General features: G+C 40.7%; 1 protein-coding gene across 1 annotated transcript in view; it reads left to right on the top strand.

Moving 5' to 3' along the window:
• LOC124262511 overlaps positions 1-14,384 on the top strand; it is a 110,294-nt gene that overhangs the window by 59,080 nt on the left and 36,830 nt on the right. The window contains exon 2 of the mRNA XM_046697020.1: positions 3,930-4,064. Coding sequence (XP_046552976.1) covers positions 3,930-4,064 — 135 coding nt within the window. The remainder of the gene's footprint in view (positions 1-3,929; positions 4,065-14,384) is intronic.

Below are 14,384 nucleotides of genomic sequence, written 5' to 3'. Positions count from 1 at the left end.
TCAAACAGATTGAAAAGACGCAGGCAGTTATCTTAATACGAAGTATCCCAACAGACACCCAACACTCTCTATCCCCCAGATTAGTAAATCACAGAGATCACCAAGCGTGATACAGTAACCTGCTACAATCATCCATGACATACCACTTCAGTATGCAAATGGCCAAAAGTAATTAACCCATGAGTCACGTGACAGTGTCACGTGCATTGAACAGGACTGATTTGAAAGAGAACGTCAACGGCAGTACGACATTGGCTTTCTCCAATATCAATTCATCATGCACGTTTTTGTTACAGGTGCTTACTTAAGGAAGCAATATACTTTGATCATTCGTTGAAACTGCTTAGACAACAACCAAAGATGAGAGGAGCATTGCTACATCTTGTTTTAACAACTCTTGCTTTAGCTGAAACATGTTTCCCTTTTCATGCTAAGAAAGTTGATGCTTATAATGACAAGAAAATTTCACAGTCTGAAATATGGACTGTAAACAACCTGACCAAGGGAGAATGTATGTTGGCGTGTCTTCAGGAAAAATATTGCGTCAGTTTCCACTTCAGTTCCCCGGGACCAGTTTGCGTGGCTCTACGGGAACGGTTTGAGGGATCCAGCGTTGCCGCAACGAACGCCCTTGGGTATCAGCTCTTTCAAACCAATAAAAGTGAGTAATGTAATAACTCAAATGTTTTAGAACTATGATTTCGACGTATTTACAGTTTTTTATCAAGTTCTTAAAATGACTCTGCCGACATCACCTTGATATATTTTGTGTATCCAGTTCAAGGAAAGTAAATAACACTGTGTTGTGTAGATACTTGATTTTTCTTGAGATGAGCATGAAGGTAAAGAATCTTACCGAGTGGGGCAGTTGGGGGTTATCACTCGGGTACTTATACGTAATCTACATACGACACAGAAACTACATGCTACCATCTGCTTGATTGGCATTTTAGAAGTTGGTGAGTAATAAGAAATTAAAATTATTTATAGATAACAACTTCTTTATTATGTATCATGTGACGTTTCGGTATTGATTCTTTCTGAAACGTCGCATGATATATAATAAAGAAGTTGTAATCCATGAAGAATCTTAAGTTCTTATTAGACGTTACCATGTTAGAAATCTTCTGTGGCATCAGTACTGCGATGCTCAGCACTAAAGTGTCCGCTCCTTCCCATAATAATGCATACCATTGCACTGATTTTATTGCTTTGACGCACAGTATCGTCAGATGTAAGTTGAAGCTATGGATGTGTAACTTCTTGCAATGACTGGTGGATGAAATGCCATCTATTTTCAGAAAGTTACTAGATTCAGTAACGATGTAGCCTTAACTTTGTTACTGTTTGAAATAATAAGTCCTCATAATCAAGTTATCTCAGCTTGGTTATTTCTCGTGTACATAAATGACCTCATAACTGAGATCCGGCAGGTACACACTGGAATATGTATATATAACGTTAGATTGCCATGCGTACTACTTGCTGATGATACTACACTTATTAGTTACAGCCCTAAAAGTCTACAACCAGCTTTAGACACATTTGTTAATTATGCCTCCAAATGGCGATTAACCTATAATGCATCAAAAAGTAACATCGTGGTGTTTCAACAAAAGAAGCAACTAATGCGTATGCATGCTTATCACCTTGGAGATCATGACATACCCCTGTGTAAAGTACGCGGGTGTTCTTCTCCAAAGTGATCTTTCTTTTAAACTATATATTGAGGAGAGTTGCACTAAAGCAAGGCGCACTGTTAATTCCCTCCTCTCTGTTGGTCTAAACAGTAGGGACTTGCATCAGTATTCAAGTATTAATATATGAAAAACAATGATATTAACAACGAGTTTTTTTATGGCTGTGAATTACTACCCACTCTCCATGGTAAAGACCTTGAACTAACTGAAAGCACTCAGCGCTACTTTGCCAGGATTGTGCAAGGTTTTGATAAACGCTCTCCTACTGACGCCACCATTGCTGATCTTGGACTCTGGAGCATGGCCGGCTATATAGATAAATGCAGACTACAACTGCTTGGGCGTATTTGTAACTTATCATGTGTCCCAATCTGTAAAACAATATTTTGTGCATCTACCTCACTCTATTATTCTCATACCAAGAACTTAGACAGTTTATATGGAATACTGCTTTCAACAGCTAAGAAATATAACTTACTTCATTATGTATTTGACTACATCTGCACAGGAGAATTCCCGGCGAAACATAAGTGGAGAAAGATTGTAGTAAATGAAATAAGTAACCATGAGGAAGAAGTTTGGAAATATAAACTATCACGCAGAGCTGACTTGTCCAGATATTCTAAAATCCATACAGCACTTTCACCTCATGTGTTATACAGCATGGCATTGTTATATCCAGAACTGAGAGTAGAATTGCAATATGTAATAAGGATTGGATCCGGAAGCAAACTATCAAAAGAATGTAAGAAATATAATACCTTCGCTAACGATTTCTATCACCATGTTATCCTAAACTGTGGATCTCTACTTTCAGAGAGAGATGTATTTTTCTCAACTCTAATCGATAATCTTGATATTGACATGTATATCAAAATAGAGATGATGGAAGAGCATGACATGCTTGCATTCTTTCTCGGGGCCAATAACAATGATATTGATGAAATAACAAGGCATTTCACTATTATAGAATTCTCAAAGTATTTGTATAAACTAAAAGATATCTTCAATTACCCGTGGTAATAATCTAGCCAAATAGCTTACTGTAAATAACCTGTATATATTTGGGGAAATGTTCCCATATTCTATGTATGTACATGTATATGTATATATATATATATATATGTGTGTGTGTGTGTGTGTGTGTGTGCGTGTGTGTGTATGTTTGTTGAGTATTCTGTTAATTATATAATTATATAACCATGATGTTTTGAGGATCTTCGGACCTATCTGGAGGAAATAAAGACATTCATTCATTCTTTCCATCTATTTTCAGAAATTTACTAGATTCAGTAACGACGTAGCCTTAACTGTGTTACTGTTTGAAATAAGGAAATCCTCATAACATAGCGCTTGTGAGCTAAAACAACTACTTGCCTTCGAATATCGATCGGTCACGTTCGCCTGCCACATCAGTCATGGGGTAACGATGTGTGTCACACATCGCGGCTGAACTAAGAGAGAAATGAATGAAAACGGTTCCGGAAAACACACCAAAGGCTGGTGGTACTGGATCTTATGTCCAGTTTTCATTTTTTTTTGGCCTCATGAAATACAGATTCAATAGGACCGTACCATCCCACATGCAGTACCAGGGAAATAAGTGTAATTTGTCTTCATATTAAGTCTACGGGTCATGAAAACTGAATTCAACTGACATATTTGTGGTCAAATCAGTGTATTACATTCATTTCAATGTTTCGCATTAGAAACATCTGTGCTTTTGTCTGCACTACATCTTGATAAACCACACTGGTCTCATCTTCACTCATATCAAAGTATTTTTCGGAGGTTATCCATCAATTACCATTCATTTCCCAAGGAGAGTGAGTGAGTTAGTGTTTAACCATTTCCCAAGGAGATAGTATTATGATGAGTCTGTGTTATTTTCCCCAATCACATGCAACTTCTTTGTCGAACACTCCTATTAACTGGCCGCTGTGATATAGTTGTTATCTTGATTACTCTGTCGGAGTTGATTACATAATCACTAACATTAAATTAAACAAATAGTCAGTCTGATAACTTGTGTGTGTTTTCTTTAAAAGTTTGGATGATTTTGTCTTATGTTTCCCTGATGACTTGCAACTTGTTTGTTTAACACGCTGATTAACCGGCCACTGACATTTGGAATGTTGCCTACTGTGGCGGAGTTGAACACGTAATCAAATGTTCATAGCTGTGCGCCAAATCCATGTGCTGGAGAAAATGTTTTTTCTTACATTTCAGCTTTGGCCAAGGTAGGGTCAGACTGTGAGATGGACGTGGACTGTGCGTCTCTCCCTAACTCCCATTGTAACGTCAGGTTCTGCAGGTGTGACGTGGGCTACGGGATCTACGGAGACGTCTGTCGCAGTCTCGCAGGTACGTTGAATTAATTTGGGTTATGTACGTTTATAGCTTCTCCTTGAATGAGTGAGTTTGTGTGTAAATTTGTTCGTGGTTGAATGTATGCGTGAGGAAATGGCGACATGGGTGAATGTTAGGCTCTCCTCACCCACTCTCTCCTCTTCCTACCCCTGCAGATCTTGAACATAAAACTGTACATAGAAGCATTACCCGTGAAGCATTAATCGTGAAGGTATCCCAGCATCGCAATTTTGCAAGCCTCGTAATTTTTGGACATGCGCAAAAAGGTACATGAAAGGCTGTAAAAATATTTAAATTTCACATGTTGTGTATCAAAATAAAGAATTATATGGAGTCCCCTACCTTGAGACAAAACACTGCAAAGTGGATCACACAACAGCTTCAGGTAAATTCGTACTTCTGACCTATTCAATCCTGAACATGTTGTAAACATTGTTTCCTCATCTCAACAATGAAGCGAGGTTAACTCATTAAGGCCGAGAGACGCATATATCGGGCAAATTAATCAGATCCTCACAGCGAGTGTGTTGATGGGGCAGGTAATTGGCAGTTTCTCACAGCGAGAGCAACATATATCCGTCAACAGAAAGCACCTCTTATTCAGCGAGAGACGCACATGTGTGTTGTACTTTTAAAAATCGCAATGTACCTATTATTTCAAGCAATTTAGTAGGGCTGAGCAAATATTAGCTTTTCTTACAAGAGATGCTACCTTTAGTGTCAATCAGAAGAAGTATTTGAAGTGTTTTGATAGCAATTGCTAATCACTATCATAGACTTATACAGCGTTTGGCAAATGAACACATGTCGGCGAGAAAGGGGATTATGATGTTTTTACAGAGGTAAGTGTCTGGTACTCTTAATTGGGAATGGATAATAAAATACTTCTTGAGCACATTGATTGAATTAGATGTAATGGTTTCGAGGTTAGATTATATTTTCTTAGATTATAGATTATATTTTCTTCAACTTCCTAATAAATAGGAAACAAAGGATTCAAACACATTGGAATAGTTTGAATTGACTTCTTATGTATTATTAGGTTATCATGTTTCATATAATGAAACATAATGTACAAATAATTATACATCCAAGCTCGAATAGATTAGACATAATTTAACTTGAGCAAGCACAAGTTGCCTGGATATGTGTGCTATAGAAATAACGTATAACGTAATACCTAATCGAATATAAAGTGATAAGTCGCGCCTTTGCATCGAATATAATACATGTCAGTATTATTACAACAATGAAATCTTTTACTACGTTTGTCACAAAACACAGATAGTTGGTAATTAAAACACTTCTTAGACATAGACAGAAGTAATATCATAAGTGATTACATGTAAACCATACAAAGGTATTTCAAGTATTTTTGTTCAAGCTGTTAAAAGTTTCATGTTGATTTGAATTGTCAGTTTTCTATGCAATTTACATGAGCATTGTGTAAAACATTTCTAATTGATCTCTGTAACTATCAAATCCGGTGTAATTATCACGTGTGTGAATGAACTCAGTCTCTATTGATCCATCGTCAATAAAAGCTGGATAGTATATCAGCTACGGTATCGATACACATGCGTATAATCAATCATATTACAGTAATGAGATAATTGAAGACCTCTCTCGACCTTGAAATAACAGAATGCATGTGTAGTTACGCCCTTGTTGAAAGGTTTGTCCCGTGACAAGTGTAAAATAAACAGATGCAATGTTATATCATTGGACAACCTGCTTTATGGAGTCACGCCCCTCTTCGTAATGTGTATGCATGCATGCACATCTGTAATCTTATGAACCTCGTTTACATTCAGTATAAATATAATTTACGTCGTAACACACGCCCATCTTAATAAATATTTGGGGGGATTAAACTGCAAGTTTATACTTTATAATCATTCAGTATCGTGTCACTTTTTGAATTCTATAATACGTGTACTTTAATTTGGATATTCATTCGTATAAAGGTGAAGATTATATTTACATGTACAGCAAACCATTATGTTTCATGTACTGGCTGTGTGCGTAAAATGTATATGAAAATAAATACTATCTCTACTCAATTGTTGGATTTCAATCACTTTGTTTTACTTATGGAAAAACACTAAAATATGTTTTCAATCTCTGAGAGCTATCTACTCCTATTTGTCTTATGTGTATATTTCATAGATCGTTACGATTATGTATGTTTACAATACACAAACTGTTACATGATAGCTTGAGTTGTTAAAGCCGAAACCCAGCATATCGACTGGTCAACGGTATAGCCAATAATCAATCTCTATCCAGCTGTTGAGTGACCAAAAGTGGTCTTCAGAAATTTCGCCCAGGCCCCATCACCTCATGATACGATTGGTCATAGACAACAAATGACCAGCCACTATATTGAGCGATTAAGATACCGCATGTTCTATTGGGGAAATTTGATGACGCCCTATCACGTGACTCTTTGTTTTATGTCTATACAAGGAATCTGTATTATGCAATTTTTATATGTATGTTCGTATGATAACGTATGTTTTTGCATTAAATCTAGATGAAACAAAGTTATGAATGTGCTCTTTGTTAGTCACAGTCTAGCGTAATAGTACTTTCCTTGAAATATTCAGTTTACACTAGAAATGTATCGGCAAAAACGCTTATATCGTAGAAGATTATAAAGCATGTATGTAAATTACAGTTTGTCATTGTCATAGATATTTTGTAAAATTAAACCTCACACATTGATATAAGAGAAAGAATTTGTTTATGTAAGTTTCATCTCTTACATACAAAGAATACATACATATGTTGCTAAAACATAAATGTACAAGCCGCCAAAGGTCTACAAGAGAAACTTGCAATAAAATTACATAAAACGTTGCAATACATGATATGTATTCACACCTGCTTTCTTTTAACTTGTATCGTTACGACACAACACAATTAAACAATCAGAGCTTGTTTGTACGACTAGACAGTTTCCAGTCATCCCCGAAACCTGCCAGGGAAATCAGGTCTGAATAGCACTAATTAGCTCGCAACAGCGAGCCGGGCAATCAGCGAGGGGTTCCAGGTGTTGAGTAGTGAAGTGTCTCTCGGGCTTAATGAGTTAAAGCATGTTGTCCTCTTTTATGCGTTGAAGCAAATACGACTCTAACTCGTATACCCAAAGTACCCATACAAACATCATGTTGTATCATCATGTGCCTCCAACATGCATGTTTGAACCTTAAGAAGTGGACGTATTATATCACATCCTTGGGTAGCTGTCCAGAACAGATGCATCAAAAGGATTATGATTAAACGGCGCATCTGTGGCTAATGGAACCATCATCTGGCCAACATGTGCAGTGTGGTTTAAGCAGATTGTGTTTTAATATCTTACCAAGTCTCTTGGGCAAAGACCAGGGGTAGAATAGGTCTTCAGCAACCCATGCTTGCCACAAAAGGCGACTATGCTTGTCGTAATAGGCGACTAACGGGATCGGGTGGTCAGGCTCACTGACTTGGTTGACACATGACATCGGTTCCCAGTTACGCAGATCGATGCTCATGTTGTTGATCACTAGATTGTCTGGTCCAGACTCGATTATTTACAGACCGCCACCAAATAGCTGAAATATTGCCGAGTGCGGCGTAAAACTAAACTCACGCACTCACTCACTCCTGGGCAAAGGGACTCTGTTGAATGTAATTTTTTCCTACAAATAAAACTTTAGAAACAGGACACATAAATACAACAGGGTTACATCTATAAGTTAGTGATGAGAGTGAGTGAGTGAGTGGGTTAAACTTTAACGTTGAATCAGTTTTGCTTTCGCTATGTATCGGCGAAAACAAGCATATGTCCACTACTACCTAAAAGTTCATTCCCCTTACACGCGTGTGCAACGTGTGACGCAAACCGTGTTAGCCAGAATCGTAAAAACTAGCATTTTCCTGGGATTGTGTTTTCCTAGTTTTTTTTCCTACTGGATTTCCTGGGTTTGCAGTGGTATGGAGGAAAACCAGCCTTCCCAGGAAAAAATGGGAGAGGATTGGGATAGGATTGGGATTTCCTTATAGACTTATATGAAGTATGAAAAATATAGGAAAAATTTCAACATGCCTCCGAAAAAAGAACTGTCACAAGACCAAGTCCAAGAAATACGTGCACTTCGAGGTGAGCTGTCGGCAGCCGAGACCAAAAAGCGTTTCGGTATTGGATCGAACATATGGCGAGATCCGATCGAGGAAACCACAACCATGCCGCCAGTCGAAGAAGAAGTACCACCACCATCACCAGAAGTATCATTGCCGGTCGTCGAACCATTGTCACAAAAAGTGACTCGAGATAGATCGAAAGTAGCTATACCTGGTAGTACATTGCCAACCATCCAGGACTTCTACAACCGCCTGGGGACGATCGAGACTCGTGCGAGGAAAACCACGAATATGTTGGTCGACATCTTGTCTAGGCTGGACATCGACGACGACGCAACGAGGAAGATTCCAAACTCCTCCGAGAGGAAATGGAGAAGGAACAAGAAGAAGAGACCAATTTCGATATCCAGAAGGTGGGACAGATGGTGGAATCGACCCAAAGATGGGTCTACATTTCGCTAGTTGCCGTTTTTGTTGGGAATATTGTCCACAAGACCTGGAAGCACAGCACACCGTCTAGCACGCCGGCCCATATACCTGTCAACAAGAAGACAGAAACGCCCAAACCAGTTTCCACGCCCAAACCAAGGGATCCCCACTATATTGAGTAGAGACGTTGATGTGGGGAATGCAGCCTATTTGGAAGAAAGTATTTTAGTAGGGTATACGAACCATGCATTTGGTTTTTTGTTTTTTTCATTCGGGCGTGCGCCCTACTTTCCGTACCACGAATTCCACGAAAAGCGGTTGAAATACGAAAACGGCCTAGAAAAATCTACGACTCCATTCTTCCTTTGCAACCCCAAGCCCGTGACTGTGCATCTGTAAAAATACTAGGCAAGCTGTCAGAGGGTCTGTCTAGAAAACTATACAATTGGGGCAAGACTAGACTATTTGCTGTTGGTTATAGAAAAAGTCTGTGTGGTGCCAGTCTTTTTGCATAGCTGTCTTGGTATCAGGTCGAATATGGGGTTTGTGGTTGCTGAAAAAATGGGTAGCCCTAGCGAAAATGAGATTCTTATAAGGTCGAACTTGACCTCTTCACCGACTATGACATGCACCTCTTCGTCGAGAAAGGCATGCATGGGGCATATCCATTTTCTCCAAACGCTACACGAAAGTCAACAATCCCAACGTCGAAGGTCACAATCCGTCCCTGCTATCCAACTACCTGCTCTACCTCAATGCCAACAATCTGTATGGATGGGCCATGAGCCAGTATCTACCCACCAAAGACTTCACCTGGGCCGATCCCAACGCTTTCACCTTGGAATCCATGTCAGCCATCCCTGAAGACGCTCGCAAGGGATACCTCCTAGAAGTCAATCTCGAGTACCCACCCCACCTCCACGACGATGACAACGACTACCCGCTCGTGCCTGAACGGTTCGCCGTCGACTTCCAGTGACTGTCGCCCTACCAACGCCAACTCGTCGACTCAGCCTATCCCTCCAATCTCCCCAAACTCGTCCCCAACCTGGATGGAACCGTACATCCACATGAACATCGAACTCCGGAAAAAATCCAAATCCAACTTCTAGAAAAACTTCTACAAGCTCATGAACAACTCCGTCTTCAGCAAAATGATGGAAAAGAAAAGAAAGCGTGAAAACGTCAAAATCGTGCGGGCTGACGAAGAGGAAAAACTCCACAAACTCATCGCCAGTCCTGCCTACAAATGCTCGCGCTTCTTCGACCACGATCTGGCGGGCGTCCACGTCGGCAAAACGCGCATCCTTCTTGACAGGCCCATCGTCAATGAAATGAGCATCATCGACCTATCCAAACACTTGATGTACGAGTTCTACTACAACCCTCATCAAAACCGTCTACGGGAACAACTGCTCGCTGCTCTACACTGATACCGACTCCCTGCTTCTCGACGTTCGAACCGACGACGTGTACGCCGACATACAACGTCACCCCTACCTCTACGACACCAGCGATTATCTGCCAGATCACTTTCTCCATCACACCACTAACAAGAAAGCGCTTGGCAAAATGAAAGACGAATGCGCGGGCACCCCATCATCAAGTATGTCGGTTTGAGACCCAAAATGTACTCCATATGGAAAGCTGACCACCAAGACATACGAAAAACCAAAGGGGGGGGGGGGGAAACCAAGTCGTCAAGCAAGACATCAAACACGAACACTTCAAACAAGCCCTCTTCGACAAACAAATCTCCTAACACAAGATGAACATGTTGCAGAGTCAAGGCCACGACATCTTCTCCATCACCGTCAACAAAACCTTGCTCTTACCACTCGATACCAAATGATGGATAACTCCAGACTGCATCCGAACGCTCGCCTATGGCCACAAAAACATCACATAAAAACCCAAAACCAACCAAAATCAACCCCAAAACGAGCAAACCCCAAGTCCCTTATAGATCATCCACTGTTGAATCATTATCATGTATCACCTATCTGACATGCACATCAAACAGTAGTATAGGGAATGATAGTACAGGATCAGGTCCTCCCCAAGGGCTCAAATTTTTTTTAATTCTTAGGGGGCTGGTCCCTTACTATCATTCCCTTTACTACTCGGAAGGAACTAACTTTTGACCAAAGGAGGACCCATCTTAACATAAAACTGGAGGTCGTGACAGAGATATCAATTTTGAATTATCTGATGAAGTCCTTTAATGTAGGAAAATATGAGCTGCGTGATCAATCAAACCCACCTTCTTTATTTGACATTTTGTGGTGTTTTAATATGGTGTTCTTGTCACTGAAAGGTTTGTGTAAATTCACGTTAAACTGCATGACTTCCAGTGAGTTTATGCATCAGGTTTACAGGTGTAATGTTTTATTGGATCTTAATTTATTTATGATGACTGCGGTCATTTTTTGTCAGCTCCATGGCCATGACACTGGGAAGAGCAGCACTTAGTTAATGAGAGTCGGTTACAGCAGTAGGACACATGAGGATTTTGATAATTGCTGTAGCACAGGTAAGGGGTAGACACCATTACACGTGAGCGAGGAGTCGTGTGTAAGACGGCAATGAGATGGTGAAATTGAGCATTGACTGTCGAAGTTAAAACGGAACAGTTATGTTGATTTCGCTGGTCCATTGAATACACTGCCAACGCCACTGTCAATATAATGCCAAATCAATGGATGCAACATTATTTGGGTATTTACAATATGTACAGTTTCAGTTTACATTAATAATTTGAAGACAATAATAGTGTGTTTTGATAATGTGTCATTTTGTGTGACGCTTACAAGCAAACACCGTAACTCATGGTAACATGTCAGTGAGTGATTGAGTTAAAATTGAAAGTCACATCGGCCGGATTTCCGCCATATCGTGACTATGAAAGTTCTAAATTTGAAAATATATACATGAATTAGAAACAAACTTATATATTTACCTGTCTGTGAAGGACAGTAAAATAAGTAGTCCAACACAGATGTACACTTAAAATTAGCATATAATCATAAGACACTACATGGTAACATGTAAATATAACAGATATAATAAAAACTTAGTGAGATTGTAAATGATATTGTAATCACTTTAAAATACACTGATATCAAGCGTATCTTCGATCCTAAAGCTAATGTCCCACGAGCCCATCAGAACCAGCATGAGAAACTGATTTAATTATCAGAATTTGACCCTTACATAACATCCTCTGAATATGACTGGGTATGTAATTGTTAAGATTCTCTGCGCGAACGAATAAAAAAATCTGAGACAAACGTTATATATTTCACGCCATCAAGTCACTTTTAGTAGTAAATACAATGATAGTTTGGGGTCACGTCCAGCATAAGCTTCCTTTTATCAGTAAAGCTGATGTCGGACCCTTCCCATCCCCCTCAATATTATGTGCACGTTTTGTTCGCACCCACACTTTATGGTCACTATGACCCTTCCTGACCACATGACCCCATTGTATCGTGAGGTAAAAATCAATATTGGATTCCTCGGTCATACCCAGGTTCATAATGAGAATACCCATATCCTGCAGGTCGAAGTCGAGCTTGATAGTCGGTTGTTTGAGGACCATCTTGGTCAACCGAGCGCATGCTGCGGCTAGGCCGGCGACCATGGTGGCATGGTATGCTTCGTTAAGGAGCGTTTTCCCCTCAGACATGATGTATATGATGTAGAAATATATTTTTAATTATAGCATAATATGGGGATTGACCTCTACTTGTGGTTGCGGTTTAGGTTTTGGTGCTGGTTGTGGTTTATTATATAACATGAATAATGTTGTCACGGCAGCAGCAGCTGCGCCTGCAGCGATCCACAGAGTATAATTGTGTAGTGGTGCTTAGCTAAACCACCTTTTCGAGCGGCAGCGACTCTTTTAGGATTCTTCTTCTTGGTGACTTGTGTCGGTGTTTCTTCCCCCTGCTCCTGTGTCAGAGTCAGAGTCATTTCTTGCTGGGCAGTTTCCATCTTGTATATCATTACTATTATTTTTTACCTCATTAAATCGGCAATGCTTTGCCGTGATAACCGGCGGTTACTGGGGCTAAAAACATACCGTATTTGTGGTACAACACACAGCTGACAGCACCCAAAGCATGTTCTATGAACGGGTCTTTGACGAGGTCCTCCCACAAGTAAAGTTGACGTTCCGGGGGAATGGGAAAGAAGTACGACGCTATGCCGTATGTACAGCTTGTCAACCTCATTGACGGGTAGTTTCTGGATTTTATCAGGGGTATAATCCCCGCCAAAGTATTGTTTCCCTTTCCCACCCACGACGAGGGCCACTAGCCTTTCACGCTTATCATCAACCCGGGAGGATGTATCTTCACCCTCAGATATCAATTGGTCAAGCACTTCGTTGCACTCCATCCTATAATGTATCAAGCGATTTTTAATTTTAATAATGTAATACCCAGTACACGCGAAACATAGTGAGATGAAGGTTAGGTTACACACGATGAGGATCTCAAAAGTCGACATTGTATATATTTACAGAGATTCAAACGAGCGGAGTTACCTCCCTTCCCTAGCCCGGAGGTCTAATTAGAAATTTGCACATCAAGGTATAATGATGAGTACCACTCGAGAGCCTGCGTTCATGCGAACTACTATAAGCCTGAAAGGTTACCTGAAAAGCTGGTGGATGAACAAAGCTGAAAGCATACCCATCACTGGCATCAAACCTCTTATCAGAGGTATACTCGAAGAGGAACTGAATGGCCTGGGGCACTTCAATTTCGGTTCACACTGAGAATGGCATGGGCAGAGGGGGGCGTCAGATATATTTCCCCTATCACAGGTGGGCGAAAAATCACAACTCAACCTGACCTGGATAAGTACCTCAACACCTCATTACGAAGCATACAAGAACACCTGGAATGCTTACCCCAGGCTGGGTACAGAATCAAAACAGTCTACCTAAGTATAACCGATTACGATGCTGAAGTGGATCTACTGGTGCCAGCCCTCCACCTGCTAAAGGCAAAATTCCACTAAGGATTTTATGAGCGCCTCATTAATTTTTTTGACCTGGTAGATAAGGCTGGAGGAGTTACCTCCCTTCCCTAAACAGTGACCCATTTAGAGATTGTATACACCTGAGTGTACACCTAAGCATAACAATGTCTACTTTCCTGGAGCTCAGACAGATTGTGAGAGAACGATGTGTAGCCGGTTACTCTCGATTGAGGAAACCCCTACTGTTGAGATTACTCAACGTGCAATCCCTCCCACTGTGAAGCAACTCAAAAACCAAGCGAAAGAGCTGGGGCTGACGAGTTATTCCCACCGGAAGAGAGCCGAGCTAGGTGAACTGCTGCATCAGAACAGAGTAGTCGATCTACGGTTTGTGCGGACTGAACACACTATAGGTAACTACCTGAGGTGCTGGCGGATGAATGTAGACCAAACATAGACATCGACGGCGTCAAACCCCTGATCACTGACAAAGTCAACGAGGAACTGACCGACCTGACCCAAGCTGACCTGCGAGCTCATGACATTAGCACTCACTGCCATGTGTGCGACTCACCCCCGAACGGTGATTCGGTGCAACCTCAACCTCAGAATCAACCCCAAAACAATCAACATCCCCGTGGTCTTCCACGACTTGAAAGGGTACAACTCTCACTTGATCATGCAGGCCATCGCGAGGGTCGACGGCAACCTGACGTGCATCCCCAACAACATGGAAAAATGCATCTCCTTCACCCTGAATGGCCTGAGATT

Source organism: Haliotis rubra, unplaced genomic scaffold (genome assembly GCF_003918875.1).
Source record: "Haliotis rubra isolate DU_JTF1 unplaced genomic scaffold, ASM391887v1 Scf841, whole genome shotgun sequence".
NCBI lineage: Eukaryota > Metazoa > Mollusca > Gastropoda > Lepetellida > Haliotidae > Haliotis > Haliotis rubra.
This window is presented reverse-complemented; position numbering and strand designations above follow the sequence as displayed.